The sequence below is a fragment of the Cygnus olor genome, chromosome 4 (genome assembly GCF_009769625.2).
Source record: "Cygnus olor isolate bCygOlo1 chromosome 4, bCygOlo1.pri.v2, whole genome shotgun sequence".
NCBI classification, from domain to species: Eukaryota; Metazoa; Chordata; class Aves; order Anseriformes; family Anatidae; genus Cygnus; species Cygnus olor.
In genome coordinates, this window is record NC_049172.1 from 77735142 (window position 1) to 77763012 (window position 27871).

A 27871-nucleotide genomic window follows, 5' to 3' on the forward strand; every position below is an offset into this window, starting at 1 on the left:
CTCGAAGCTCAGTGACGTGGCACAGAGAAGGTTGAACCCTGCAAGGAGCATCCAGAGCACTCAAAGCCTCAGCCCCTGGGCAGGCATTATACTGCTCATAACCAGACTTACACACGTCAATAAAAACTGCATGCAAGGAGCAGGGCAGATGCCGCTGCTGCAGAAAAGCCAGCTCAGCTCTGCCAGGCTGGGTTATTCATGTGCAGCGAGCAATTGCTGGGGCTGGCTGGGCACCGGCCATGCTTGTGCTTGCTCCTTCCTCACCCTCTACACCAGCCTGTGCTGAGTTTTGCTGCTGGGACAAGCCGAGTTTGAGGCTAACCTCTGGAGAAGGCTGTTGGGGCAGACTTCAGAGCAGCCAGGCATGGCATGGGCAGCACTGGGTGCAACCCAGTGCCCCTGCAGTAGTTGGGGTCATGGCATGTTAAAGGTAGAGTTGTGGCTGGTATCCCCCATTCACAACTGTCAGAGAAGTCAGACAGGACTGTGCATATACCAGGGTGTATTGGCTGTGATTCTTCCCCTTCCCTGATGTCTCTGGGAGCACCTGGCAATTTGTTCTGTGGTTTTCTTGGACTTTGAAGCTGAGCTAAGTGGCCTCTAGTTCCTCACTTCCTTTTTTTTTTTTTTTCTTTCAAAGATGGTACCATGTCACTCCTTTTTCCTGTTCTCTGAAAACTCATCCATCCTCTACCAGCTCTGAGTGTCACCCTTAATTATCTCAGTCTAGCCAACCTGGTCACATTTTCCCTTATCTAGCCTGAGCATATTCCTCTGCTGCTCATGTTAACAGTGGTAATCGTGTGATCGCAGCTACTCTCCTCAGCGTGGGCTGAGAGGAGGAAGACATCGAGCACTTGAGTCCTGGCACATCCTGCTGTCCCTCTGTCTCAGCAGGACAATGGGCCACATGGACAGCTCAGCATCCTCTTGCTGACACCTTCTTTCTTGGAGGTTTCCTTGTGATCCTTTGTGTTGCTTGCTAGTTACATCTCATATCATACTTTGGCTTTTCTGATTTTTGCTGTTCTGTTCATCCTAGGCTTTTGGCCTAGTTTCTACTTTTGTGCACTTCCTTCTGAAGTGCCAGGTCATTGTCTGAACTACAAGCCCTCCCTTTCCCCCAGTGCCGGGGTGGTTTCTATCATGCCCTGTGGCAGTTTCTATCATGCCCTGTGGCTTCATTAAAGCCCTGCCAGGTTTTCAGATTGCATTTTGTTAGACCTAACCTCCAGTTCCCTGAATTCATCACATTGTCTCTGAAAGGCATTTTGAGGTTGCTCCCCACTCTCACACTCCCAGGTACTTCCTCTCTGCTACCTGGAGTAAGGTCTGGGGGAGCAGCCCTGGCACCCAAAGCACCGAGGTGCCCAAGCCCCACGCTGTGCTGGCAGCCGTGTCCTTGGGGACACCAGGCTGCAGGGGAGCTGCAAGAGACTCCTCGGGGAGGGGGACAGGGTCAGTCCTGCCCCAGACAGGGCAGTTCTGTCCCTCTTCTTTCCCAGGTTCATATGCGGTGAGTCCTGATGTCTGGAAGGCAGAACCAGCCCATATCCAGTGCATGCCCAGCAACATCTTCCTCTTCTGTGTTTGTTTTTTTCTTGACGAGCTACACCCTCTAATTCACAGGCCAGTCCTCATTTACCCTACGGGATGTGTTACGCCCCGGATCAGCAGTTGGATTAGCATTTCAGGTGTCTACAAAGCCCTCCCCCTGCAGCCGTTTGTGCCCTCTGGCACTCACACACCTGTACTCAGGGCAAGGACTAAGGCGCCTGGTCCTGCCGGTTCCGGGGCTGACACCCAGTGCCCACCTCTCCAGGCACCTTGTGGGCTTCGGGCAGGGGCTGCGGCTCACAGCGTCTGCTCTGAGCTTACCCTCGCCCAGGAGCTGCCAGCACAGATGCAAAACCTGCGGGGTGGGACTGCCCCCGCACCTGGGGAAGGTGTGACAGGGCCAGGGCTGTCCACCTCCTCCTGACCGTCCCGGAGCGCAGGACGCGGCCCCGGCAGGTCTGGGAGCCGAGGGCTCTCCCGCGGGACGCAGCAGCGGACGGAGCAGGGCCGGCTCCCTCCCGAGAGGCTGCAGCCCTCCGGACACCGTCACCCGCCGGCTGCGCTCCCGCAGCGCCGGCCCGGCTCTGGGGAGGGGACGACCCCGCTCCCTGCGCGCCCCACGCACCCCAGCCCCGCGGCAGCCGCGGAGGGGGCTCCTGGCGGGGCCAGACCGGGGGGCGCAGCGGCCGGGTGCCCGGGCCGGAGCCACGGCGGAGCGACCGAGGGCCCGCCCGCTGCCCCCGCGGAGAAGCCGCGCCGCTGGCACCCGGGGGCCGGGGGGCGGCGGGACGGGCACGGTAGGTACGGGTGCACGAGCACCCACGCACACCTAGGCGCGCAGACGCGCGGGCACGCTCTCGGGCGTGCACGCGCCCACGTACGTTCAGGCTCACGCGCACGGCCACGCGAGCCCGGCTACGGCCACACGCGCGCCCCCGACACTTTCCCCCCCGCCCCCTCGGGCCCCGCCCCCTCGGGCCCCGCCCCCTCGGGCCCCGCCCCCTCGGGCCCCGCGCGGCGCGGGAGCGGCAGCGGAAGCGCGGGGAGCGGCGGGCGCGGGATGGAGCCGCCGGCCAAGGAGGGGCCGCTCTTCGTGCAGCACAGCCACAAGTTCGGCACCAAGGTTCGGCTCCCCACCGGGACGGGCGCCGGGGCCGGGCGCTGTCTGAGCCGCCGTCCGCCCCGGCACCGGCGCCTGGGGAAGTCGGCCCGGGGCTTTGCCGGCGGCGGCACCGGGCGGCGGGGGGCAGGGCAGGGCAGGGCGGGGCGGGCGGCGGCGGCCGGTCTCCGCCGGGTTGGGCCGGGGCGGCCCCGCGGTGACCCTGGTGCCTTGCAGAGGTGGAAGCGGGGCTGGTTCGCGCTGTTCCCGGCCAGCCAGCACGGCGTCGCCCGCCTGGAGTTCTTCGACTGCAAGGAGCCGGCGGGGCCCCCCGGGCGGCTGGGCACCCGGCGGCTGGACAAGACGGTGGTGCGGCTGGCCGACTGCACCAGCGTGGCCCCCGCGCCCGCCGAGAGCGGCCCCCGCGCCGGCACCGCCGCCTTCCGCCTGGAGACCAGCGGCAGGAGCTACCTCCTGGCGGCCGACAAGCAGCAGAGCGAGGAGTGGGTGGCGAAGCTGTGCGAGATCGCCTTCCCGGTGAGCGGGGCGGGGGTGGCGCCTCTGGGCCCTGGCGGGGTGGGGGGCGGCGTGCCCCGGTGTGCCCCTCCCTGCCCGCGGCCGGGGGTCGGCGGCGCGCGGGGGAGACGCCGAGGCGCCCGCGGGCGGTCTGGGGACGCCGGGCCCCTCGCAGCAGTTCCTCAGCCCGCCGGCCCCCGGGGGTTCCTGCCTGCCCCCCGTGCTGCTGCTGCGTGGAGCCCTGCTTGTCCCCTCCAGGCACCTGGCAGGGCCGGCTGGGCGGCGGTTCCTCTTGGCCCAGCTGCCGCTGCCTTTCCTGCTGTGGAAGCGGAGCCCCGAGCACGTCTTGGGGTGCCTGACTCCTGGGGCAGCCACTTGCCCAGCCCAGGGGTCGCTCCCTGGTGTTGGGGATGCGCTGTCGGTGCTGGGCCCACGGCACAGCCCTTGGGCTCCCCCAGCCTTCCCCAGCACTGGTGGTCAGCCTGTCTGTCGCCTCCTTGTGAAGGCGGTGTGCAGGACAGCAGTGGTCTGCAGGTACTGTCATCCGCACTGCTCCACAGACAGTGCCTGCCTGCCTGGCCCCACAGGTGCTCCACGCTCCCTCCTGGGAGAGAGGGGCTGTGCAGCCCTGGGTTGTGCTTGCTGGTTGCAGGTTGTGGGTGCGGGGCTGCTCTGCCCTGTAGGATGGCTGCTGCACAGCTGGCAGCCCCAGGGTCCTCCCTCAAGGACCCAGGTGTTACTCGACGTGACTTGCCTCGAGCCCGTTTTTGTCCCTGTTAGCATCTCCCTGCAGCCACCAGTGGCCGGTTGGCCCAGCCAAGAGGCACTGGGAGTCACTCCATGGCACTGTTTCACACAGATGGTGTTGGCAGCCTTTGTCCTGGAAGGGGCTCTTGGGGCTTAGCTGGGAACCAATCATGGGCCTTCAGCGTGGCGGGGGCAGCAAAAAGGCAAGGAGCATTTGCTCAGAGCAGGGCTGTGTTTGTGCCTTAATTTGCTTGGTAGTTGCTCATTGTGTACTTGAGGTCCAGAAGCAAGTTAACAGTTTAGGAAGAGGTTGGCAAAGGGCTGTGAGGATGGCACTGGAGCAAGAGGCATAGGAGCAACGTGTGGTCTCTCGGCAAGAAGCTAAAGGTCCTTGGTTATAATTTCTGCTCATCTGCTTAGAGAGCATGACTTTGTATGGTGGTGTTTGTTGCCACCCAGAAGGCGAGCAGGGTCTGATAGCTTGGGAACTGGGGCGGGGGAGATGATTTGAGTTCAGAACAGACTTTCTTTTTCTTTTGAAGATGAGGGAAGGCGCAGTCAAGCAGCCCTCAGGGGTTCTTCGCTGCCTGACCCCAGGCTGAAGTTCTACTGCTTTGGATGCTGTAGCTGAACAGGAGAGCTGCTGGTCTCATCTCTCAGACATCGGGTTTTAGCACTCCCCATTCTGTTTAGGAGACAGAGAGGGGCCTGATGGCCTTGTTTGGGCCTCACCTCTTGTTGAGGAGCTCATGTGACCATTTTTAAACTGAAACTGTTTAAACTTCTGCAAGATGTGCACTCTGCTGCAACCCCATCCCTCCCACGTGACCCTGAGAAACAGTTTCTGGCTCAGTCTGAGGCCAGACCCTCATGCAGGAGCACAAAATCTGCTGGAATAGCTCTTGCTGGGCATCTGTGAGCCTTTGGTGTGTGGGGGGCTGTCCTGGAGGAGGGTCCATGTTTTTCCCTGGTGGCACCGGGGGTGCATCCCCCACACGGGCCCTTAGGGGACCCTGCTGTGGGGACGTGGCCTCTGGCAGAGTGTGTGCGTTGCACTTTCAGTTCTGCATATGCTAAAAGTAGAAGTGCTCGCTTCCCTCTGCGGTCTGAGCACCAATACTGGCACCATCTTCCTGCCTGCCTGCGCAGAAGAACACAGTCCCTTGTGTTACTGGGTCATCTCATCTGCTCCCCCCTAGTTTGTGCGGCTGGGGGAGTGCCTGGACCCACACCATGCTTAGGGTGCCAAAGTTGCCCACGCTGGAGCGCATCCGTGTGAAAGTGAAGCTGTTTATTGTCTCCACACCAGGCACCTGCATGGACAAGCCCAAGCTGGAGCTTGCAAAGGAGCAGTGGTGGAGCGGGCACATGTGGTACTGGGGGCCATGTTGGTGGTAGCTTACACTGTGCCAGAGGGAGGGTCTGGAGGGACTGCTTCATCTGCACCCTGCCCCGTGCACTGAGCTTGGTGCAGCTGAGCTGTGCGGGACCAGGTGGGTGAGGGTGGCAGGACCCAGGGGATGTGGGGTCAGTGGCTGCAAGGGGGTTGGGGAAGGGGGCTGATGTGGGTGGAGGGGCTGGGACTGATCTGTGCTCCCTTGTCAGGGGAATGGCCCCGGCAATGCTGGCGTGGCAGCCCAGCGTGGCAGAGAAGGCAAGGGGGAGGCGCCGGCCCTGGAGATGGCTGTGAACTCCATCTACTACTCGAGAGACGAAGGTGGGACCTGCCCTGCACTGGCCTTGGGCCTCCCTTCCCTGGGGCTGTCCTGCTGCTGTCCCCTTGCAGAGGCTCTGGTGGGCAGTGCTGGGGCTTGCAGGGAGCAGTGGATTTGGTTTCTCTGCCTCCCCTGAGCACCTCCATTCCTGCAGTGAATGCATTCTGGGTGACGGTGCAGCGGACCGAGGCTGCAGAGCGATGTGAGCTGCGTGGTGCATATGTGCTCAAGGCTGAGCGTGACAGCCTTGTCCTGAAGGACCCACGGACAAACGAGGCCCTCTATGTCTGGCCCTACCGGCTGCTTCGGAGATATGGCCGGGACAAGGTGGGTGTATAGCCATACATGCCATGGGCCTGCCCATGCCCCCACAGGCTGTCCCTTACTGCTGTGCCAGACCTGCTTGTGGCAGCCGTGTTGTGGGCCCTGTCAAATGCCAGAGCTGCTACAGACCATGGTGACCACAGTGGGGTCCCTGGGGTATCTGTGATCCTTGGTCTGTTCCCAGCTCCCTACATGTGTCACCATGTAGGAGTGTGGATTGTGGGGCTCCCATCCCTGCCAGGGACCCGGCTCTGCAGTGCATTTCTCTGTGCGGTTCTTGAACACTCCCATTGAGGCCACTGCAGCTCCTGCCCACCCCCGTTCTCCACTCCCAGCCCGTGCTGCCAGCTGTGTGTCTGTTCATGCCATGCCTGCCAGGGAGCTCAGCTCTCTGCAGGCCTGGCTCCAAGTACTCCCTGGATGCCGTCCATCCTTCCTGTAGGACAGTGGCCAGAGCAGAAGGGGTTGTTCGAGACACCTGTTATATTCTAGAGTTGTTCACCGTATGGGGCACACTGCTGTGAGCCTAGCTGACCTGTGCAGGCCTCCCCAGTGTCCTGCAGCAGTGAGTTCCCCCACCTGTCCTGCTGCTACACTGAGCACAAAATGTACCTGCTGTGCTGGAGGCGGAGGAAGTGGTCTCCCCAGGGCTGTTTATAGAAGTAATGGTGTCAGCTGCAGCCTGCTAGTGGCACTTTCTGCAGTACTTTACCAAAACAGAAGTAGACAACAAGCTGATCTTGGGGAGGCAGCTGGCTCATCCACAGGATCTGTGCCGGGGCAGGATGAGAACCAAGTTGTGTGAGGAGCAGGCGACTGCACACTCAGGTTGCCAGTGGTGACAGGTTGGCTGTGCTTATGTTTGGCAGCACAGACCCACAAAGGAAGTCTGGCCCCAGAGGCTTTTGCAGCAACGCAGGAGACTGCTGCTGCATATCAACACCAGTAAGACAGAAAAATCTCACCTGGATTCAGGAATGGAGGTCCAAGAAGAGTCTGGACTTCTGCTGGTGGGAACCTATGCCTGAGTGTGTTCAGGCCTAAGGAACACAGCCTTGGTGCAAGACTTTCCTTTGAAGTACTTTATGCCATTAACAGTAATGCTTGTAAGGCAAATGCTTTGCTTACTGTTGGTAGGCAAGCTGTTGCTTCTGGCCTTTTTCTCGTGAAGAGCTGTGCTCTTCTCTCTTGGATCTTGTTTCTGGATTGCTTCCCTTCTGCCTGACTGATGCTGATTGACCCAAGATGCCAACAGTGATTTCCCCTGCTGAGCTATTGCTCACCCTGCTCCCTCAGAGCTCACTGAAGTCTCTCTTGCAAGATGTGTAGGACCAGCACCATAGCCAGTGCGTGTCAGCAGAGAGTACAGCCTGTGTGAGGCTCTGGAAGGGTAGGTACTGAACATGATGTGACACTTGGCTTCCCTTGCAGGTGATGTTCTCCTTCGAAGCTGGCAGGCGCTGCGACTCTGGCCCAGGGAACTTCACCTTTGAGACCAAGCAGGGCAATGAGATCTTCCGCCTGGTGGAAGACTCCATCCGGGAGCAAAAAGCACAGGTGGAGGAGAACCGGCAGAGCTGTGATTCGCTGGATTCAGACAGCCCCAGTGTGGTCCTGATCCGCCAGGCCCTGGCTGACTCTCTGAGCCTAGAGCTGCCTGTGGAGGGGGATGACACTGCAGCACCCAAAGCAGGACTGGCACCCAGGTCCATTGCTGCAGCGGAGGAGAGAGACACGGTGTCTCTGCTGAAGAACCGGACTCTGCCAGAGCCCCCTGTGCTGCAGGCCAAGCCCACCATCCCCAGCACGCCCCCGCGCTCCCCTCTGCCCAAGGCACCACGAGCTGCGCTACTGGCTGAGGACCCCTCCAGCCTGTACTCAGAGCCCCTGGACTCGGTGAAGGGCTTCCGGCCCTGGCTGGACCCGTTGTACTCGGACCCCGTCGACAGCAAGGCCGCGAGTGGGGCCCCAGATGAGGCAAAGCTCCGGGTGCCAGCACCGCTGTACACGGGTGCCTATGAGCAGGTCCGGGCCGAGGCTCGCAGCCAGGCACCTGGGCGGAAGGAGCACATCTATGACGAGCCCGAGGGCCGCGCTCCCCGTGCAGTACCCTCTGCTGCCTGCATCTATGATGAAGCACGGCCCACAGGCGAGGCCTGGCGTACCCAGGGCCACGATGGCAAGGGTGGCTACGAGTATCCCTATAACCCCAGCACTGATGACTACTCGGTTCCTGCCTTCCAGGCCAAGGCCAAGGGCCCTAAGCCAGTGCCTGCCCCCAAGCCCCCAGCAGCATTTATCCCCAAAGGTGTCGAAAGAAGTGGGGACCCTGGCAGGCGGCGAGGGAACCCTGCTCCTGAGAAGGCAGTCGTCAAACTCAGCCTCAACAGCAGCAGCAACAACAACAACAACAAAGTGGAGGTGCTGTACAGCCAGGTGGTGAAGCCCCAGCACGGGCAGAAGAAAGAGCAGTCTGTGGATGAGTGCAGCTTGTCGCCTGTCTATGAGGACTTAGGAGAGATATAACATGCCGCTGCTCTGTACCTGTCTGGGGGAGACTGCGGGGCCTGGACCCACTTGTGAGCGGTGCAGGCTGCCGTTCTCCATGGGTCCTGTGGGTGGCTTGGGTTTGGGGACTGTGTGGGACTGGGCAGAGCCCCTCCTGCTCACGAGCACCCAGGGACTGCATCTCCCTGGGTCCCTTCCCGCACCTGGGAGCCAGATTGCTGCAGCTGCTGTAGGTGCACTTCCTGGCTCAAGCCAGCTCCGCTGACGCCTCCTGATGTGGCAGGAGGGTTGGCTCTGTCGCACTGTGCCTCCTGCTGTGACTCCAGAGGCTTTGGTTCTGCTCTGGCTTCTCTGGGTAGGCCACAGGGCTGAGATGCCTACTGCAATGCCTGGAGGACTGCTTGCCATCAGTCTCCAGAAGTATTTTTATACAAAAGTATTTTGATATTAAAATCTGTATGTCTTGGAACAAAGTGTTTGCATGTGGCATGTCTAGACTGTCAGGCACGTGACTGGGGAAATGCTGGTGCATCACCGCATCATTGTGGTGCCTGGTGCCCCTGCTGAGCAGTGCTCACACTCATGCCAGCCTATCTGTGCCAGAGCTACTGAGCTAAGGGGAAACTGCAAAGAAAGTGGGTGCCAGGTCCAGCAGTGGCTAGGATGCCCCGATGCCAGCGCATTAAGGCACATGTGTCAGACTCACGGACACCAGTGCTGGTCCAGACATGAAATGCTGGGATGACTTGAGCAAGTGCAGGTCTCTTCCAAGCTTAAGGCTGGGCAGAACCAGGCTCCAGGTCTGTGCTGGAGCTCAGTGACTGTTGATTGGTCACAGGTTCCCTCCTTCCCCAGCCTCATCCTTCTGTTGATTCCCTTCCTCCCCGCACCCACCTTCAGAAGGCCCAGTCTGGGTTCCATTAACTTTAATGGCAAATGCTGTGATCTGGCTGTAGTCTGAGGTGGGGGGTTTGGCTGTGAGTGCTATGTGGCTATCCTTGGACAGAAACTTGTGCAAGGGAAAATAGGTTTCCCTTTTCGTGTTGGTAATGCTTATGAGAGAATTTCTGTTCCTTCCGTGTAGGGCTGTGCCAGGCACCCTGGGGTTGGCTGTCTCTGAGTCTGGGGCTAATGATGGTTTCTGCAGGTTTGCCAGCCTGTTGATGGAGACAGCAGCAGAGCAGCGATCTGACAAGCTAGCAGTCTGTTATACCCGTGCAGAGAGCTAAGCATGAATTCTCCAGCCCCAGCTCAGACCCAGGGAGCCATAAACCAGCGGGGAAGTCTGGAGGGCCAGGTTCATGCCCCGAGACTGGGGAGATGGAAACAAGGCAGCGAGCTCTGAGCAGGTGTTTGGTGCCCAAATTGCAGGGAGGGATTCCTCAGTCCTGTAACAGTAAAGCATGTGTGTAGCCTGGACCAATTTGTTGCTGTTATCCTGTGCTAGTCCTCTTCTCTGCTGGGATTTTGTTGCAGGAGATGGGAGGAGGCCTAAGTGGCTTTGGGAGGCTGAGGTGAGGCTGTTCCTGCCCAGTACAGGCATGTGTCTTCTCACGCCTACCTGCTGGGTGGCCCTATGCAGGTGCTTCATGTCCTGAGAGCTGTCTGCCCAGCCTCACCAGGGAAGAGTACTGTGCATGCCCGTAATCCTTGCTTGTGGCTCCAGTGTCAACCTCCAAGACCTAAATGATGATGAGCAGCCTTCCGGGAGCTGAGCTCTGGGGCTCTACTTTCCATACTGTGGTGGATATTTGTGCATCTCCATCACTGCTGCCACTGTGTCTCAGGATGGTGTGTTGGCTCCAAAGCAGCTGACCCAGCTTTCACTAAAGAGAGTGGCAGTGAAAAAGGAAAATGCTCCAGTATCTGTGCCAGGACCATTGTTCTCACCACAGCACTGCACTCCTCCTGGGTGGGATGAAAAGATACTTGTTCTTCTCGCTTCAGCAATGACGTCCTCTCTCGTAACAGCTGGTTTAAAACTAAGAGGTAACCACACAAGGCAGGAGGAACATTCCTACATGTGGCCTGTTCTATTTATGGGCTCCGCCACGTGTCAGCAGTGCATGCAGCCCGGAGGACTCTTGCTGATCTGGAGAGCAGTCCATTTTTTTCTGTCTCAGTCTTGTGGACCAAACTTGTCATCTTTCTCAAACTGCTGCTCTGTGCTCCACTTTATCTCCTTTCTGCAGCAGCTCAGGGTGCCATAGATGCTTTGGGAAAGCATTAGAAACAAGGCAAATACAGAATGAGCCTTTGGCTTGTCACAGCCATCCTGTAGCCAAAGCATGTCTGCAATGAACTTTAGGAGCAGGAGATGATTTTCCTAGATTTTGTCTGGATTAGGATTTCTTCTGTCCTTTCCTTCCTTTTGCCCTGCTTCCACCGTCTTCTTACAACTAAATTCCATGTGTTGAACAGTGAAATGACCAGGTGCAGAGTGAAGACAACCCTGGCACATCACAGTGATTGTGTGCCATGGCTGAATGCAGTCTGCACACTTGGGGAAACAGCATCCTGGCAGCCAGTCCTGAGTCAAGGCTTTGCTGAGATGCTTGGGGATACACAGCTCAGTGTTGGTGGCTCACTGTTTTCTTGCACTGCAGAAATGGTTCTGGACAAGCAGTTTTGTTTGCTTATGCCCTGTCCAGGTGCTACGAGCCAGACTCAGTGTAGCATGAAATGTCATTTGGATATGGTCATTTGACTTCCTCATGTGAGGACAGCCTGTGTGCCTTCCTGTTCTCTGTGAAAAGCCCCAGACCCCAGATTAGCTGAGAAATGCCCCCAAGTACAGCACATCTAGCAGCCACGGCTGGGATGAAGTAGTAGTCTTGGTCTCTGTAGGCCAGGTGGCAGTTTTTACCAGGAGAAAATGACTTGGGAGCTGCCAGCGCCCAGCCATCCTCTTCCCCTTTGTATTGCCTTTTTCTGTTTCCCATTGTGAAAAATGCATTCTTTTATAACCACTTCCTCTTCCCATTTGGGGCCCTAGTATGGTGCAGGTGTGAGACAGCTGTTCTGCCAGGTTATTTGTTCCTATGTTGGTATTTGGGGAAGCACCCAAGGTCCCTCTGGCTGTTGGAGCTGATCACTGTGGTGATCAGGTGGAGGGCTATTCAAAAGGAATTCCCCAACAGCCCCAATTTTTTGACTTGCTTCCCTTTATAGTCCCTTTTCCCTCTTCACAACTTTCCCCTTTTGCAGCCTCCTTCCAGTCACAATAAACCACTAGTCTGTTTGTTTACTTTTTCCCACTGATAGGGTTGCTGAAGTAATTTCCATTTGGGTCAATAGATCAGTAAAGGAGGGGGAGTGGATTATTTTATCTTCCTGATTTTGGCACTTTTATGTTGTCTGGTTTGCATGCCCCAGGTGGGACGATTTGCATGTGCCTTACTGCCATTTGTTACTGGACAGTCCCCAGTTCCTCACTCCCTGAGCTTGTTAAGAGAAAGGTAAGGACTTGCTACTTATCTGCACACCCCAGGAAATGCATATCCCCATGCTGTCAGGGATGTCTGCCTTGTCCTTGAGGTACCTGCCCTTAACATCTTGCCCTGAGCAGCTGCCTGCAATGCAACCTCCTGCCAAGCATGGAGTGCTCCTGGGGCATGGGAAGAACAGGTCCATGCAGGAGAAACCAGTGGCAAGGTGGACCCAGGCTTTGCATGCAACTGTACAGATGTGTAGTCAGGCAGTTGTTCAAGGCACAGCTCCCACAGGGGCGCAGAGGAAGCAGGTGGTACTTCTCAGACTTATTAACATCTGTGTGATTCCTTCCCCTGCCCTCAACACTGGGAGGGGTACTGCTGCCCTCATCGGAGCCTCTGCAGCTCGGTAGTGTACTGTTAAGATTCAAGATCAAGATGAGACTACCAGTGTCAGAGGCAAACAGGTGCTATCATTACCTTTTCTTCTGCTGGGTGCTTTGCCACCTTAGTGCATGCCTCATGAACAGGTAGACAATAGGTGGCAATCAGACCCTGTTACTGAGCTGAGATCCTGGAGGAAACAGCTCGCTCTGCTCTCCTGCTGTTGCAGTCCCTCGGGGAGTGTGCTGCCTGCACCATGCTATTGGTCAACCGCAGCTGTTTCTCAGGAAGTACAGGTCAGTGCTAGGATTGCTGCACACCATATGCATTATAGACCACAGGCAGTAAGGTAATGTTATATGGGAGAACTTTATTTTGAAACAGCATGTCAGAACAAAGTAGAATGCAAATGCCTGGTGGTGTACAGTATCCAGGAAGCCAAGTGAGACTGCCCCACCTTGGCTCAGTCACACTGTACTCAGCCCCGGCTCTGGCAGTAGCAGCTGTTTTTCAGCTGCACTGAAAAAACTGGGGCTCACACTTGTGCTAGCAGTGGGCAGAAGCTCTCCAGAAAGCTCCAGGCTATATCCCCCATTTAACGAGTCCAGAATGTACTGGCCATGCTGGCTTGCAGAATGGCCCCTTAGGTGTGGACAGGCCACAGGAAGGAGGGCATCCAAGCAACAGCTGTCTGAGAGAAGAGTGCTTGGGGTCCAGCTGCAGTGAGCTCTCGTGCAGGAGCCAGCCAGGGCATTGCTGCTGGCTTGGCACTTGCTACAAACCCATCTACAAGCTGGGGAGTTGGACAGTGAGACCGCCGTGGAAGCAGGCAAGTCATCATTGTCACTGATAATGCTGCTCTGGAGGACAGCATTCTGGGCTTTAGGAGTAAATTCACAAGCCCTATTTTATGCTTATTCAAACACCCTGGTGAAGCTGCTCCTGCAGGATGAGGGCAGTTTGACATTGCTTTGTACTTTTATTTATCTGCCTGACTTCCTCACCACATTGTCTGCAGCTTTACTGCGCTTGCTGACAGTAATCTGTGGTTTGTGGGCTGCACTAGCCTATTCTAAGAAACCATAATTTGAGGCATGTCGGTGATGTGTGCTGATGAGAATGGGAAATACAGGGTGTTGCAGGGGATGGCTGAATAGCAAGGGGACAAGGAGCCCCAGAGTAGCAAGCTTCCTGCAGACTGACTTAGTGACTAACAAAACCATAAAACAAGGAGGAACAAACAATGGGAAGTGCCTGTCTGACCACGGCCAGGCTTAGTGTCTTGCCTGACCGCTTCCGGCTCAGTGAGTAAGCCTTAGCAGCCAAGCAGAAGCCAAGCCGTAACTGCACGTGAGCAGGTGTAAGCAGTGCCAGGGGGTATCTTCACTGCAGGAACTCATCGTCCTCTTTGGGGAGAAAGGAGTACTCAGAGGAATCTCTCCTCACCACTGCTGGTCTGAACAATTGGGCAGGAGAAGGAGCCATCAGAAGGGGTGCTACTGTGGCTTTGGCTCTGCTCTGATGCTGCAATGCAGGGAGAAAATATGAATGCATGCTGTGGAAGGAGGGGCTGGCTTCTCCAACAGCTCTCAACATGCTGTCTTACTGTGCCTGCGTGTGCCAGCTGGTCAGCACCTGTCTCCCCCATAGCACAAGGGTATGCTATAGCCAACTCTCAGCTCTACCAGCTGCAAGTGAATGTTGTTGCTGCCCTATGCTGCTTTCCCTGTACCGTCAGGGTATCAGGGAGTTACCCATTTCCCCTCAGCAGGAAGCAGACCAGGAGGACAAGACAGGGTCTACCTAGGCTAGTCAAAGGCAAGAGTCATACCTGCTTGGATTGGTGCCGCTCTGGTCGCTGGTCCCTGGGCTGGGCCTGCTGCCTGTGCAGTGGTCTGTACAACATACTCTTCAGGTGTTTGTAGAGGTTGCTTTTCAGGTGCAAGGGGTTATAAGTAACTTCCACTTCCAAGCTGTTCAGGGCACTCTGCTCAGATAGAAGAAAGAACCTGGTGGCAATGAGATGTGCCAGGTAAAGGCTGCAGGCTTTTATTATCATTATCATCATTTTTTTGGGGGGGGAGGGGGGAATATTTTTTTTTGGAGAGATGGATGACACTTTTTGGCACGCTGAAGGAAGACGGGCTCTTTGGTTGTGCTGCAGCCCACAAGGACTGCTCTTAGCTGTGTATAGAGCAGCAGGCATCTGCAACCAGGTCTCAGTGGATTTAAGCATTCCCTTGCAGGATACAGTCCTATCTTCCCCCATGCCTGAAATCAGACAACAAGCTGTAGCACCCTGTCCACACACTGTTACCCTCAATAATTCTTCAGTAGATTGCCCTTCAGTAGATATACCTCCACTTGCCCTACCAACTCCACCACGTGGTGCTGCACCTTTCCTTCACAACCAATGCCTTTTCTCTGCTGCCCTCCCAGCCTCAGAAGCTGATAGAAGTTGCCTTCCCACATAGCAGCATTGTTCCAAAGGACAGGCATTTTTCTGTCTGTGAGGAAAACTGTAGGACATATTGGCTGCTGGGAAGAAATTTTGGAGAAGTTCATCATATTCCAGTCACCACTGGATGTTTTCACAGCTGTTTCCTCCTCTGTTCATCTTCTAAGACCTGTAGCGAGAGCCCTGCCCTTTCTGGCATCACCTGAAGCAGACACAGAAAACTCAGGAGAAGAACGTATGGATGCACAAGAGGAAGTGCAGAAGCCTGAAGCTACTGGAAGACACCAAGAGAGCTTTTGTGTTGATGTATCTTATGCCTAAAGCACCTGTCTGCAGTTTGAAGAGCTCTATGTTCCCCAGGAGCAAGGGAGGTAAATATACCTCAGTAGCATTCGCGTTCCCTGTGCGTGAAGGTTCATCATTACTCAGATTCCTGCTTGTATAGCTGGGATCCTTTCCACATATTTTTGTGTAGGGCCATCAATGACTTACCTCTATAGGGCCCTGCACTCTCTCAGGATGCTCAGCAAGGAGGGCTGGGAAGACTGATGGCATCAGGAGCTCTCTTACAGCGACTGCTTTGACAAGCAGAGTGGCAGAGTCAGAAGGGACAATGATGTAGTAGGAATGCACCACAATGTTCCAGCTTGGACAAGTGTTCTCTGGATCGAGTTTGGCCAAAAGCATCCACTTCCTTTTCTAAATAGCAAACACCAAAATCAACATGAAAAAAAGGTGCAATAGCCTCTTCCATCAGCATTTTTGCTGTACGGGTTGCTGGGCTCAGGAGCAGAGTGTCATTCATACGTATCAGAATAAGAACACTATTCTGCACTGTGGTTGAGGACAACCTGAGGTTTTTTTTTAATTGAATGCATGACAGTTCTTAAGAAAACATCCAAGTTTGATTTAAGACTTGTTAGTAATGGAAAGTCTTCCACATCCCAAGCCTTGGTTAACTATTTTCACAGTTAAAAATGCTTGCCTAACTCCATTCCTGACTTTGCACTTTATAACTCCAAACACTGGATTTCTGATAGGCTAGAGCACCTCTAAGATTTGATGTGTTGTATCTTCTTTCCAGTGGTTGCATTGGCTGGAAGGACTTACAAGCCCAACCCTGGCCCATGAGATGAAGCTGCAAATTTTGAAACATGTTTTTTGGTGAAGGCTAGATAGATCTTACTAGATGTGCACTAATGATTCCTTTCTGTGTCAATCCCTCCCCACGAGACTGCAATTTTACACTCACCAGAAGACTATGACATAGAGCATGGAAGCTATGCTGATTTAACTCCAGTTCATCCCAGTCTAGCTGCCAGCATCTTGTGGACTTGATAATGAAAGGCAGTCCATACAGTACAGACTCACAGACCCCTTCAGACTTCAGAGCTCTGTAAATGTACAGCTTATGTTAATGAAGCACAGCCAGCATGAAACTGCCAAGACGAGACTGCAGGGGAATGAGTAGCTCAAATGGCTATGGCAGTATCAGCTGCAATACTGCTACAAATGTCTGTAATACTGTGGCCTGCCACTATGAAACCCTGGAAAAAAGTCCAGTTGCAGTGGAAAGAGCTGCCGTCCAAGGCTTTCTCAATCATCAGCATGGAATTCAGCATCCTGCAGCATGCTGCCAGATTCCCTTGTATCTGTGTTGTCAAGAGCATGCCATGGACTATGTCCAACCCTCATGCATTTTGAATACAAAACAGATTAGTAATCTGGCCTCTTGGGCAATAGCTTACTTAGGCAGTTACATCCCTTCCTAAGCGATTTTACTATATTGTGGTTATCCTTCACTTAAATGGAGATGTTGTGCTCTGCTCCTGCACACAGCCAGGATCCCACCTCAAACACTACCACGTAGTTTACAATACTTAAAATTGTCCGTAGCACACTTATGCTTCGTGACAGAGCTGATAGATATTAAGTAGCTGAAGTGCTTTGGATGTGGGCCATTTATGCACAATTATCGAGTGCTCTTCAACTACTGACAGGCTGAGAATCGTTTTAAGAAAAATTGTACAAAAAGAAGTTCAGAAATTACACAACCTTTTTCTGAGCTTTGTTTTTATTAAAAAGGTACTAGAGAGTATCACTCTTCTTGTTATTGTCTATGCCTACCAGCAGAGCTTGCTGATGGGAAAGCAAATAAATTCTTACCTGAAGTCATGCAGCACTGTGAAGCTTTCATTGCTTTTTTTGCATTTAGGTAGTGAGACAACAGCAATATTATATATGGGGCAATGGCTACAACCTACAGGACTTCACACTGGAAGGAAACAACTTACATAAATAACACCTATGTTTTTACACTCAAAAGTGCTAGTGTCATGGTAACAATATTTTTTGACTTTGCACACCTGTCAGCATGTGTGGGATGTGCTAATCCATAACGTTAAGAGGTACAGGGGATGTGGGTGTCTTACTGTAGAATGTTGCTCACAAGCTCTTTGAGTCCCCAGTACTTTACGTTGATATTACTGATTCCTAGTTGAAATTGCACAGAAAGAATGAAGGTTACTACTATACGAGCCTTCCAGTTACCAAGCACAAAGAACATAACAACACTTACTTTACAACCTGGAGTTTATACAGCACTGTAGCTGGCCAGGCTGTCATCTGGCAGGATGAATTTGAATCAGCCGTTTTCATGGTGCCATCAACAGTCCCAAAAAGTAGAGCTGGATCAAGCAGTCTTTCCTGCAAATCACACTTCAGGCATACTAGGAGAAGGAAAATGGTTTAGAGTGCTGGAAATGGCAACGTGTAGCACATGACATGCTCAAAGCACCTACATACACTTAATGTTTTCTAGCAACAGCAACTGTTAAGGGAATCATATAATCATGGAATATCCTGAGTTGTAAGGTCACAACAAGGATCTCTGAGTCCCAACACTTGGCTCCACACAGGACTACCTAAAACTTAAGCCATATGTCTCCCTCTCTGGAAGAACAATGTTAAAGCCTGTGGCAAAAGAAGGCAACAAGTTTTCTCCCAAGAGGAGCTACCACATGCTTGGCACATTAATGAAACAATGACTGGTTGGTAAACCACCCAGGCAAGTTCCACTTTTGGAGATGTGTGGCCAGCTGAAGAGGGAGCAGAAGCATCTTTCCCAATGCCACACAGCGTTCAGGGCCATACTATTTCCTGCCAGCTTCTCTAGCCGTGTTTGTGGAGAAATCTGCTAGACTGAGGATAGCAGCTCTGGTATAGTAAGTTATATAGCAAGATACACATTCCCTGGCTTTCTAAAGACTTCTTGAGTGTGGGAAGGTGAAAAAACCTGACTGCTGAGAAACCTGGTTTGTCTTGCTAGCTACAGTAATAAAATACATTGAATATGAAATTCAATGTTATGATGAAGAAAAATCAACCCTTAAGAATAAAAACATAATTGTTTGCACTGATCTGGAGGCTGTTATGGTAGCTACTATGTAAGTAAAACGTCACACCAAGCTTTCTGATCTGTTTGCTGTGACACCTGTCTCCACCAGCCACCAGCATGGACCGCTCTATGAGCTCTGCTTCCAGTCTAGAGCTAGCCTGTGGACCACTAGCAGAAAACAAGTGTGCTTCGACTGCCGAGGCAATGTGAAATAGCACATTACAGCCATATTGGAGCAGCATGGAAAGGGGGGTGCTGGTACTGCATGTGCAGATTTCCATGGCAGCATAATTATAACAATACAGCTAACAGCCACTTAGGGGAAGCACCTCTGTCTCCTGTAGCTCTTGGTGTTATCAGTGCTTACCCAAGTGTGGGTTAGGAATTTGGTGTTAGGCTCTTAAAGGAAAAACAAAACAAAACTAAATAAAGAAAAAAAACCACAACAACATATTCCTTATAAGGATTCCAGTGTTGGCAGGTCTAGCTATGTTACGTGTTTCAGTTCTAAGTCAATAGATAAAAATACATGCCAAGTCACTTTGTAAGACAGCCTTTACTTAAGTGACCTTTAGCATCAAGCACAAGAAACACAATTTTAGAGCTATGTAACAGCCAGAAGGTCTCTGGTTCTCAGTATGTAAGGCCCCTTTACTTTGATCCAGTGGCTATAAAGTCACATGCTCTTCAAAGCACATCTTAGCTGCAGAATGGAAAAGGACTATAGCATCAGCTGCCACAGTACACAACAACCTAGACACATTCTAAGGAGACGGCCCCTCAGACTCAGACAACAGAAACTTCAGACAGCTTTCAGTGTCACCCAGAGGCCTTACTTGAATCTCAATATGTAGGGGAACATGCCCAGGACAGGCCTGGGTAATCGTTAAGGCTGTGGGAGTCAGGAGTCCCCTGTAGAGAGGGAGAGAAAATTAAATACTTAGGGTGGTCTTGGGTGCGGTGTCATAGCTGGAGCCTCCTGATGGAAGGAGGAGATGGAGGTGTTCTCTCTCTGAGCCACAGTCATGAAGCCATGTTTTAAACAGCATCTCCAAGCTGATGACATTGTCCTCTATGGTTTGCAGATCAATGTCCATTCCAAGGATTGCAATGTCTGCAGGGAAAAATGGTGAAAATATTTTCAGCCATAGAAAAGAACATTCTTCTGCATTTTCCACTACACTATACCCCCTTAGTTCCTCAAATGCTTTCACATAGGAGGTGCTTCAGAAGCCATTACCATGCAAATCACAACACAGAACTGTGACACCTGCCCTCTTAGAAGAACTTTGCTATAAGCTGAGCTGCTCCACAGGTCAAATCAACAACTGTCTTCATCACTGAGGCAAATGCAGTAGCTACTACCATCTTCAGAGGAGTAGATGTGACACATTCTCTGCTGGTGATCTGCTGGTGTAAGTGGTTATCTTAGCACTGACCTTAGGGACTTTTCTCTAAAGTTTAAACCATTTTCTCCTTTTCAACAAGCAAGGGACACTGGATGCATGATGTTATGAGAAATCAGAGAAACTGCAACATAGAAATGCTATTGTAATGGAGCACTTTGTAGTAGTGATGGAAAAGTACTACTCCTCATACAGAAGATGAATGTTACTTTGCAATATGGACCCACGACAAAATTGCTAAACACCCTCAATGCATACTTAAAGAAGCAGCTAGTCACAGACGTGACAAGAACAGAAGCAAAACTTGACCTGGACCTGCACAACACAGAAGACATGGTTCAATACATTACTATTGAAGTACTGCTTGGTAACAACAATCATACAGCAGAACATCCATGTAGATAAAACAACAGTCAAAGCTATCCACCATGGTTACATTTCATTTCAAAGAAGAGAAATGCATAAAATTATGAGATTTGTTCAAAATAAATTAAAAGAATTTAAAAATACCTAGCAAGTATTTAAGCCACCATGATGAAGGTGCAGAGCAAATAATATATATGATCTGTCCACGACATTTAGAAATGGGCAAATGTAGGCTGGACAGCAGAGTCAGGAACTTCATAAATAAATAAATAAATAAATAAAACCCTTAACACCCTAAGTAATAACCCAAATGAGAAGCTGGCATACAGTCTAGCAGAGTAAATAAATTTTAAAAATGATAAGAATAAAATAGGTGAAAGTGGGAAAAAATAGAATTTGATGAACAATTTGCAAAATGCATAAGATGTGTAATACAGGTGTTTATAAACACAGGAGGAACAGAGTGTTTGCATTAATTGGGTCACCATACAACTGACAATGAATGCATAGCAGAAATAGCCTTTTTGTTTGTTTGTTTGGTTTCCCAAATGTGTTTACCAGTTCAGCTGGAGACTAAAATGCAGTGCTATACTCATCTGCAATGAGAAATCTTTTCTTTATGCCTTAGTATTTATAGGTTGCAAACATGACACTACGCATCCTCTCCTACATTAAAATAAATTAAAGAAAAAAAAAAAGAAAGGGAGAGAGAAATTCATTAATCTCCCTCTACATGGCAAATAATCTAAAAGAGACTGTAATTCTTCAAATGGTCTGCAACTTGCTACTTGTAGTTTGGCCATCAGAGTAGGATGGCCTACCAATTGTTTCTCCTTGCAGCCTTGAGGAGGCATTGAGCTCAGGTAGGCTGTACTTCTTCATCAAGGTAGACTCAACTCCTACCTACCATGGAGGTGCCTTACACTGTCCTTGCTACTGAAAGCCTTTCCTTCTTAAAGTCTGGTCTGACTGTCCTTGGTTTCAGGCACATTGAATTCATTATTTTTTTTATTTATTTATTGCAGTTCTTTTCAAATATAGCTTAAGACTATTATCATGCCTTATCCCAGTCTTCTCTGATGCTTATGGGAATTCGAGTTCCTCCCTCTTGGAGCAATGGTGGAGAATACTCTGGTGAAAGGGAATTCCCTGTTTTTCTCTGGAGACAGCTCCTCATGAACAGAACTATTACTGTTGTCAGGCTCTTGTCCTGATGCTAGGATCCTTGTTCTTGTTCCCCCGCAGAATGCACTAATATGCAGCATGCACTAATATGCACCATGCACCTGGAGACCTTGCCAGCTGTATTTCAGCTGTGATGAACTCCCTAGATTTTTAGATGTAAGCGTCTCTCTGGGATATGCACTGCAGATGGCATTAGTAGTTCAAAAGACAAAGCACCAGGAAATGCATGTAATTTACTTTGACAAATGCTGTATACATAAGTGACAAGGGGAATTAGCTGTGTTTTGGGGCTGGTAAATGTTTTAGTTCTTTCCTCAGTAAATATTTTCCTATTTTTAAATTTTCTCTAATAGATATGTAGCCACTTACACATCTTAAGTTAGCACAATACATGACAATTGTAAAAAGAAATTCATTGGATTCACTGGTGTCCAAAGGAAGATTGGGTTGGGATGCTGATGCCTACTGTGTGATGGCTCTAGGAATCCCTGAACACCAGGTATGCAAAGCCATTTATTGGTTGTCAGTCTGCAGAACATATAGAAAAAGGTTCCCTTGGGCTTGTAGAAGATGGATTATGTTCATTAAAAATGTATCAGTGCTTCAACTCCAATGTGTGTTTTTTTTCTTTTTCCAAAAGACAGATAGGGCCAGCATCGATATGACATAAATATTAACCGTCATTTGCAAATGGTTTAGCAATACCCAGATGCTCTAAGTGTTCATAATGGGTAGGGACAAGACAGACATAGTGATAATTACTGTGAAATCCATTAGAGGCCAGTCTACTGCATCCTATTGATTACGAATACACACTATTCCCTCCACAAAAGCTTTATGTATTGGTCTCTTTATCGGACTTATATCGTGGTCTCTACTCCACTCTGCAGTCTGCCAAGCCCTAATGTTTCCCCATTAAAGAAACACCATAGGTTTAGTCTATTCCACAGAGGAGTGGCTTTGCAGTTTGAAAAACCAATCCTTACTGCTTGTCACATGGTCTCAGTCTAGAAATTCACACTCCCAGAGAGGTTGCTCTTGTAAGGAAAGGAAAAACAGCAAGCATTTCTCATCCAAGACAGGCTGTTCTTCATCTTCAAAGCTATTCTAAGACTTGCTAACCACGAGGCCCCAAAATATAGGTCTTTTCTACCTGCGTTAACCTCGAAATGAGCCTATGAAAGTGGGTATCCTCATCCTGCCTTTCTTCTTTCAGTGCTATAGGAAATTGTAACTGCATGTTGCTTTACTTTTTTCCCTGTTAGGGCAAATGAGAGAGGAAAATTTCTAGCTGAGAGTAAAAGCTCAAAAATCAGGTGCTTTCTCAAAATGCAGATTTAGCCTCTCCAAATCTTCTAGGATTTGGAAGAAGCAATTTGTGAGAGTAAAATAACACAGACCACATTCACTAATGGCCCAGTAGGAACCCTTGCAGTGGATTAGAATCTCACTGTAGTATACACAGTACAATCAAGGCAACAGGATGATATGTGTCTTGAAGAGTTTACAGCCCTACAGAAGAGCCAAAAGAAGAAAGCAGGGTAATACCATATATTCCATGGGACTTTAGCATGGAAATACTAGTTTCCCACTGGATTGTTCATAAAAGCATCTTGAAACCATGGTATACAAGTCCAAGATAATACACTAGTGTCCAGCCAGGTGTCACAGCTGTTATGTCCTTAATGACTAAACTTCCAGTTTCTGTCTGCACTTTCGCCAGTGTAATTGTCTGTCTTGATGACAATAGTCAGCAGCATATTCAACACTATATGTATTTATTTATTGCATACATTAAAAAAATCCAGCCTAGACCAGATATTTGACAAGCCCAGCTAAATGAGGCTGCTTCTGTGCACCTGGCATTCACCAAAGACAACTGTTTCATAGCAACAGGGAACAATGGCACAAACATGCCCCAAACCCTGTTTCTTTCTCATGTTCACTAATTAGAATTTGTCTTCTGCCCTTGAATTTCACTTCCAAAACTCCTGAGAGGGTTGGGGCAGGAAAAGTGAGAAGAGCTAAGTATTTAATTCCAATAATTTTATATCAGGGTAGGTTTGTTACTACATAAATGGTCTGCAGACTAACAGGATTTCTTTAAAGAAAAAAGATGAGAGGGCTACAAAGATGGTGAAAGGCCTAGAGGGGAAGATGTATGAGGAGCAACTGAGATCACTTGGTCTGCTCAGCCTGGAAAAAGAGGCTGAGGGGAGATCTCATCACGGCCTACAGCTTCCTCACAAGGGGGAGCAGAGGGGCAAGCAGCAATCTATTCTCTTTAGTGACCAGTGATAGGACCCGAGGGAATGGTGTCAAGCTGTGACAGGGGAGGTTCAAGATGGATATCAGGAAGAGGTTCTTCACTGAGAGGGTTGTCAGGCACTGGAACAGGCTCTCCAGGGATATAGTCATGGCGCCAAGCCTGTCAGTTTAAGAAGCATTTGGACTGTGCTCTTAGTTATATGGTCTGAATTTTGGGGTAGACCTGTGTGGTGCCAGGAGTTGGATTCAATGATCCTTATGGGTCCCTTCCAACTCGGGATATTCTATGATTCTATGATTCCCTAGGCTAAACAGGCCCAGCTTGCTTAGTCTTTCCTCATAAGACAGATGCTCCAATCCCTTAATCATCTTTGTGAATACATCACCTGAATCTTCTTATAAGTAGAAGACTCAGAAAATTAGAATTTCATAGTCTGAAATTCAATGTACTGTATCTCCATTTATTTTTTTCACTCCATTTATTGGGCAAAAGGGCTACACAACTTTACTTTAGACAATAGAGTGGGGTTTTGCATGTTCTAAAGCAGTTTTGTGACTAAGAGGCACACAGCATCTTCTGTTTTGTAGTGTCTAGCTTTCCAAAGCCTCCCTGCAGGGTTCTGTGCAGCACCAGAACAATGCAAAGTCCTGATAATAACCCTCCTCATCCGAGAAGTCAGCATTTGCAGCTACCTAAAATGCTGCCCTCTTCCCATATGGACTAGATCAGTGTTTGTAAAGAACACCTCAGCCTCAGAGCTGTAGGCAACAGCTCTTTCCAAAATCATTTTGTAATTTGCAGTTTAGGTGCTCTTGGTGCTCTGATGTCCTGAATTAATTCTAAAATCATGTCAGTGTGACAGAACCTTGATCCTCTTCCTTATGATTCAGTGACAGCGGTGCTGCTCAGGAAAAAAAGCAGCCTTCTCCTCAGGGCAGCAGGGAGGAGCACTCTCCCTGAGGCCTCTGTTTTAAATTAGGCAGAGTCCAGAATAACCAGTTATGCCTTACTGAGGGAGACAGTCCCTTCTGGGCAGGAAGCTTTCAGCAGGTAGTAAAAGGGTTGCTATACTTCTCAGTGCTTGATTATAGAGTTCAGAGTCGGATTAAGCCCGGCCAGCAGCTTACTAGGAGGCGAGGTGGCAGGGGGAGCAACTGTCACCTGTGGCAAAATGCAACCAGTATGTGTTGTGCTGCAGATGAGAGGAAACCAGTGCAAGCTCCTGCTATTTAGCAGTCACTTTATCAGCCTTCAGAAAGAGCTGAAATAACTGAGCAGATTTGAAAGTCAGGTAAAATGAAATACAGAAATGAAAGCTGCCGTTAGAGCAGTTTAGTTTTAGTACAGGCTTCTTTAGTATTGTACTTTAGTACAGTACGTTTTAGTATAGGCTTCTGCCACTAAACTGTTGTGGTATAGGACTTCTGTTCACCACCTGGCTGATTTATGTAGAGACTGTTCAGAATCATTTGCTATGGAACAAAAAGGCTCAAAACAGAAGCTAGTAGGAATTCCTGTTTTTGAATTTCTCATTACTATAGCTTAAATTCTCACTGCTGAAAGCACACGGATTGGTGCAGGAGTTTTTTCAGAGATAAGGCCAGGAAAAATAGCATTCAGGGTCTGGGGTGTACTTACTCAGGACCAAAAGGAATCTGTGATCTACCTAAAACAGTCTCAACCCCTACTCTGACAAGTGACCAGAAATTTGCTACTGCAACCAGGAAAAAAAGGAAGAGGAGCTAGAGACAGGTGAGGTGACAACATCCAATATTGTCCGTCACTCTGTAAAAAAAAATACTAGCATTGCTAGTAACAGGCCTTATCCTAACTTTGTAAGGAATCGTGACTCAGGTTTATCGAGCTTGTTATAAACTTGTTGTGAGAACCTGTCACATGAACTGAGGCTTGGTATCAGGTGTGTCTTGTTAGTGGGGAGTTTGAGTGTGAGATAACAGCAAAGGTTTTTAAAATGGAGAAAAACATTGAAAAAAATTAGAAAAAAATTGAAAAATGGAGACTGTAGGGCTTTAAGGAACTTACTGATAGGCACTTTTACTGGTTACTGAGGATGTATAACCTTAAGAGATCAGGAAAAGACGGCCTAAGCACAGAAAAAAAGCAGCAGCAGCCAAGCAAGAATAATAGCAACAAAAACAGCTAATCATAGAATCCCAGAATCATAGAATCATAGAATATCCCAAGCTGGAAGAGACCCGCAAGGATCATTGAGTGCAACTCCTGGCTCCACACAGATCTACCCCAAAATTCAGACCACATGACTAAGAGCACAGTCCAAAGGCTTCTTAAACTCCGACAGGCTTGGTGCCATGACCAGTTCCCTGGGGAGCCTGTTCCAGTGCGCGACCACCCTCTCGGTGAAGAACCTTTTCCTTATATCCAGTCTGAACCTCCCCTGTCACAGCCTGACACCATTCCCTCGGGTCCTATCACTGGTCACCAGAGAAAATAGATTGGCGCCTGCCCCTCTGCTCTCCCTCGTGAGGAAGCTGTAGGCCGTGATGAGGTCTCCCCTCAGACTCCTCTTTTCCAGGCTGAGCAGGCCAAGTGACCTCAGCCGCTCCTCATACATCTTCCCCTCTAGGCCTTTCAGCATCTTTGTAGCCCTTCTCTGGACACCCTCCAATAGTTTCACATCCTTTTTTGTACTGTGGTGCCCAAAACTGCCCAAAACACAGTACTTGAGGTGAGGCTGCACCAGCACAGAGTAGAGTGGGAGAGTAAGCGCACAACTTGGTCTGGAAGAGTAACTCTTCCTAGTGCAGAGGAATATGTAGTCTAGGGGCAAAACCAAAGGTTAGTGTTTATCACTATGACTGCCTGTGTGTGTGTTATCCCCACAAACTCTGGGGAGTCATTTATTCTCTTTAATTCCTCAATAAAGCTGTATTGCACATGAAATCAATTTTTGGTAATACCAAGAGATGAAATAGTGTGTGAAGTCATGTGCTAAGTCTGCCCAAATGTGATAATGCTGCCAGGGAAGTGTTGTAGTACAAGCATCTTGCTGTTTTCAGTTTCAGTAGTTCCCACTTAAGTGAGTGAAACTAAATGATAGAAAGAATTGTAGATATTGGACAAAAGCAAGAAGTAGTGGTTGTCCTGCTGTCCAAAGCCATGATTTTTCCAAGTCCCTTGTTTGTCTTATACTCACCGTTGCTGCTGGGCTCTTCTGCTAGCATACACTGTTCCACATCCTCAGGCTCCAAAAAGCCTTTCTTCAAAATCTCAGTGACTTGTATTCTTCGCAGACTCACAAGGTCTACATCCTTTAACTTCTTTTCCAGATGCTTTACCATTTCTTTTCCTGATTGGCTTGTCATAATTATGATCTGAAACACAAATTACAGACTGCAAGAGCTGCCTCTGACCCTAATCCTCTGTTGCAGCAATGATGCTGAGCTGCTCTCTGAATAGCACAGAGAAAGGAGAGAAATATATAATCTATTCAAAAGCAGACTTAAAAGCGCTGATTTTTGAGCCTTAGATTTTTTGTAAGCCAGTATAGTGTATTCAGAGGTTTGCTGTAGGAACATCAACAGTTTTTGTGCTGCTGTTGGAAGAATATGGAACAACCAACAGCTGCTTTGTAGAACATACTTTGCACTTAAGGGCAGTGAGTCAAGATATGTAAAGGAGTGCTTCTGCCTGAGTTCTTCTGAAGGAAAGCACCACTTCCCACTCCTGCATCAGTTATAGTTCAAGATTAAATCTGGCTGTCTCACTTGAAGGCTGGATGTGAATTATTAATATATACGTATATGTATATATATATGTGTGTGTGTGTGTGTGAATATAGTCTATCCTAAAGGTGTTTCCACAGTAAAGTATAACTTCTCCATCTAAATGTATCTCTGGTGTTTGGCTGTGAGGTATTAAGAGTGAAGTAAGGATTACGATCTCCTTTTAGGAATTACTGAAAAAGGTTAACAAGGACTGTTCTTGAAGTGGGGGGTGCTGGACTTTCTACAAGAAACTATTATCACCTGTGGAGATATAGACAGAGCATTTGCTATACTGATGCACCATTATTTAGTCAAAAGCATGGATGTGTCTCATCTGTAGCTTATCACCTCCCATTTACCCTTTTCACAACCTGATTCACATTAGCACATGCCAGTTGGAGACCAGGAGAAATATATTACTACATACAAAAGCTGAGATAGCTACTGTAACTTATCTTCCTATTACTACAGATCCTCAATATAATCTCTGAATACCATTATACTTCCCAATCTGACCAGACTGGACATTGGGAAAAGGCTTTTCACCAAGAGGGTGGTCGGGTACTGGAACAGGTTCCCCGGGGAACTGGTCATGGCACCAAGCCTGCTGGAGTTCAAGAAGAGTTTGGACAACGCTCTCAGACACATGGTCTGATTTATTACTTTTGGGGGGGGGGGGGAGGGGTGGTCCTTTGGGGACCCAGGAGTTGGACTCGATGATTCCTGTGGGTCCCTTCCAACTCGGATATTCTGATACTGTGAC

The 27871-nt window shown here is 50.0% G+C and overlaps 2 protein-coding genes across 2 annotated transcripts in view; one reads left to right on the plus strand and one right to left on the minus strand.

Moving 5' to 3' along the window:
- The first annotated feature begins 2543 nt into the window (after window positions 1-2543).
- DOK1 (docking protein 1) lies at window positions 2544-8930 on the plus strand. Its single transcript, XM_040555180.1, has 5 exons — window positions 2544-2680; window positions 2894-3193; window positions 5525-5636; window positions 5789-5961; window positions 7390-8930. The coding sequence occupies exons 1-5, from the start codon at window positions 2618-2620 to the stop codon at window positions 8482-8484; spliced, it is 1743 nt and encodes a 580-aa protein (XP_040411114.1). The 5' UTR covers window positions 2544-2617; the 3' UTR covers window positions 8485-8930.
- Window positions 8931-9065: 135 nt separating this feature from the next.
- Window positions 9066-27871, minus strand: part of LOC121069226 (meiosis 1 associated protein) — a 34897-nt gene continuing 16091 nt past the window's right edge. Inside the window, exons 4-10 of the mRNA XM_040555181.1 lie at window positions 26538-26715; window positions 19077-19250; window positions 17318-17468; window positions 15992-16133; window positions 15232-15438; window positions 14113-14268; window positions 9066-13805 (exon numbers count right to left, since the gene is read on the minus strand). Coding sequence (XP_040411115.1) covers window positions 13665-13805; window positions 14113-14268; window positions 15232-15438; window positions 15992-16133; window positions 17318-17468; window positions 19077-19250; window positions 26538-26715 — 1149 coding nt within the window. The 3' untranslated portion in view covers window positions 9066-13664. The remainder of the gene's footprint in view (window positions 13806-14112; window positions 14269-15231; window positions 15439-15991; window positions 16134-17317; window positions 17469-19076; window positions 19251-26537; window positions 26716-27871) is intronic.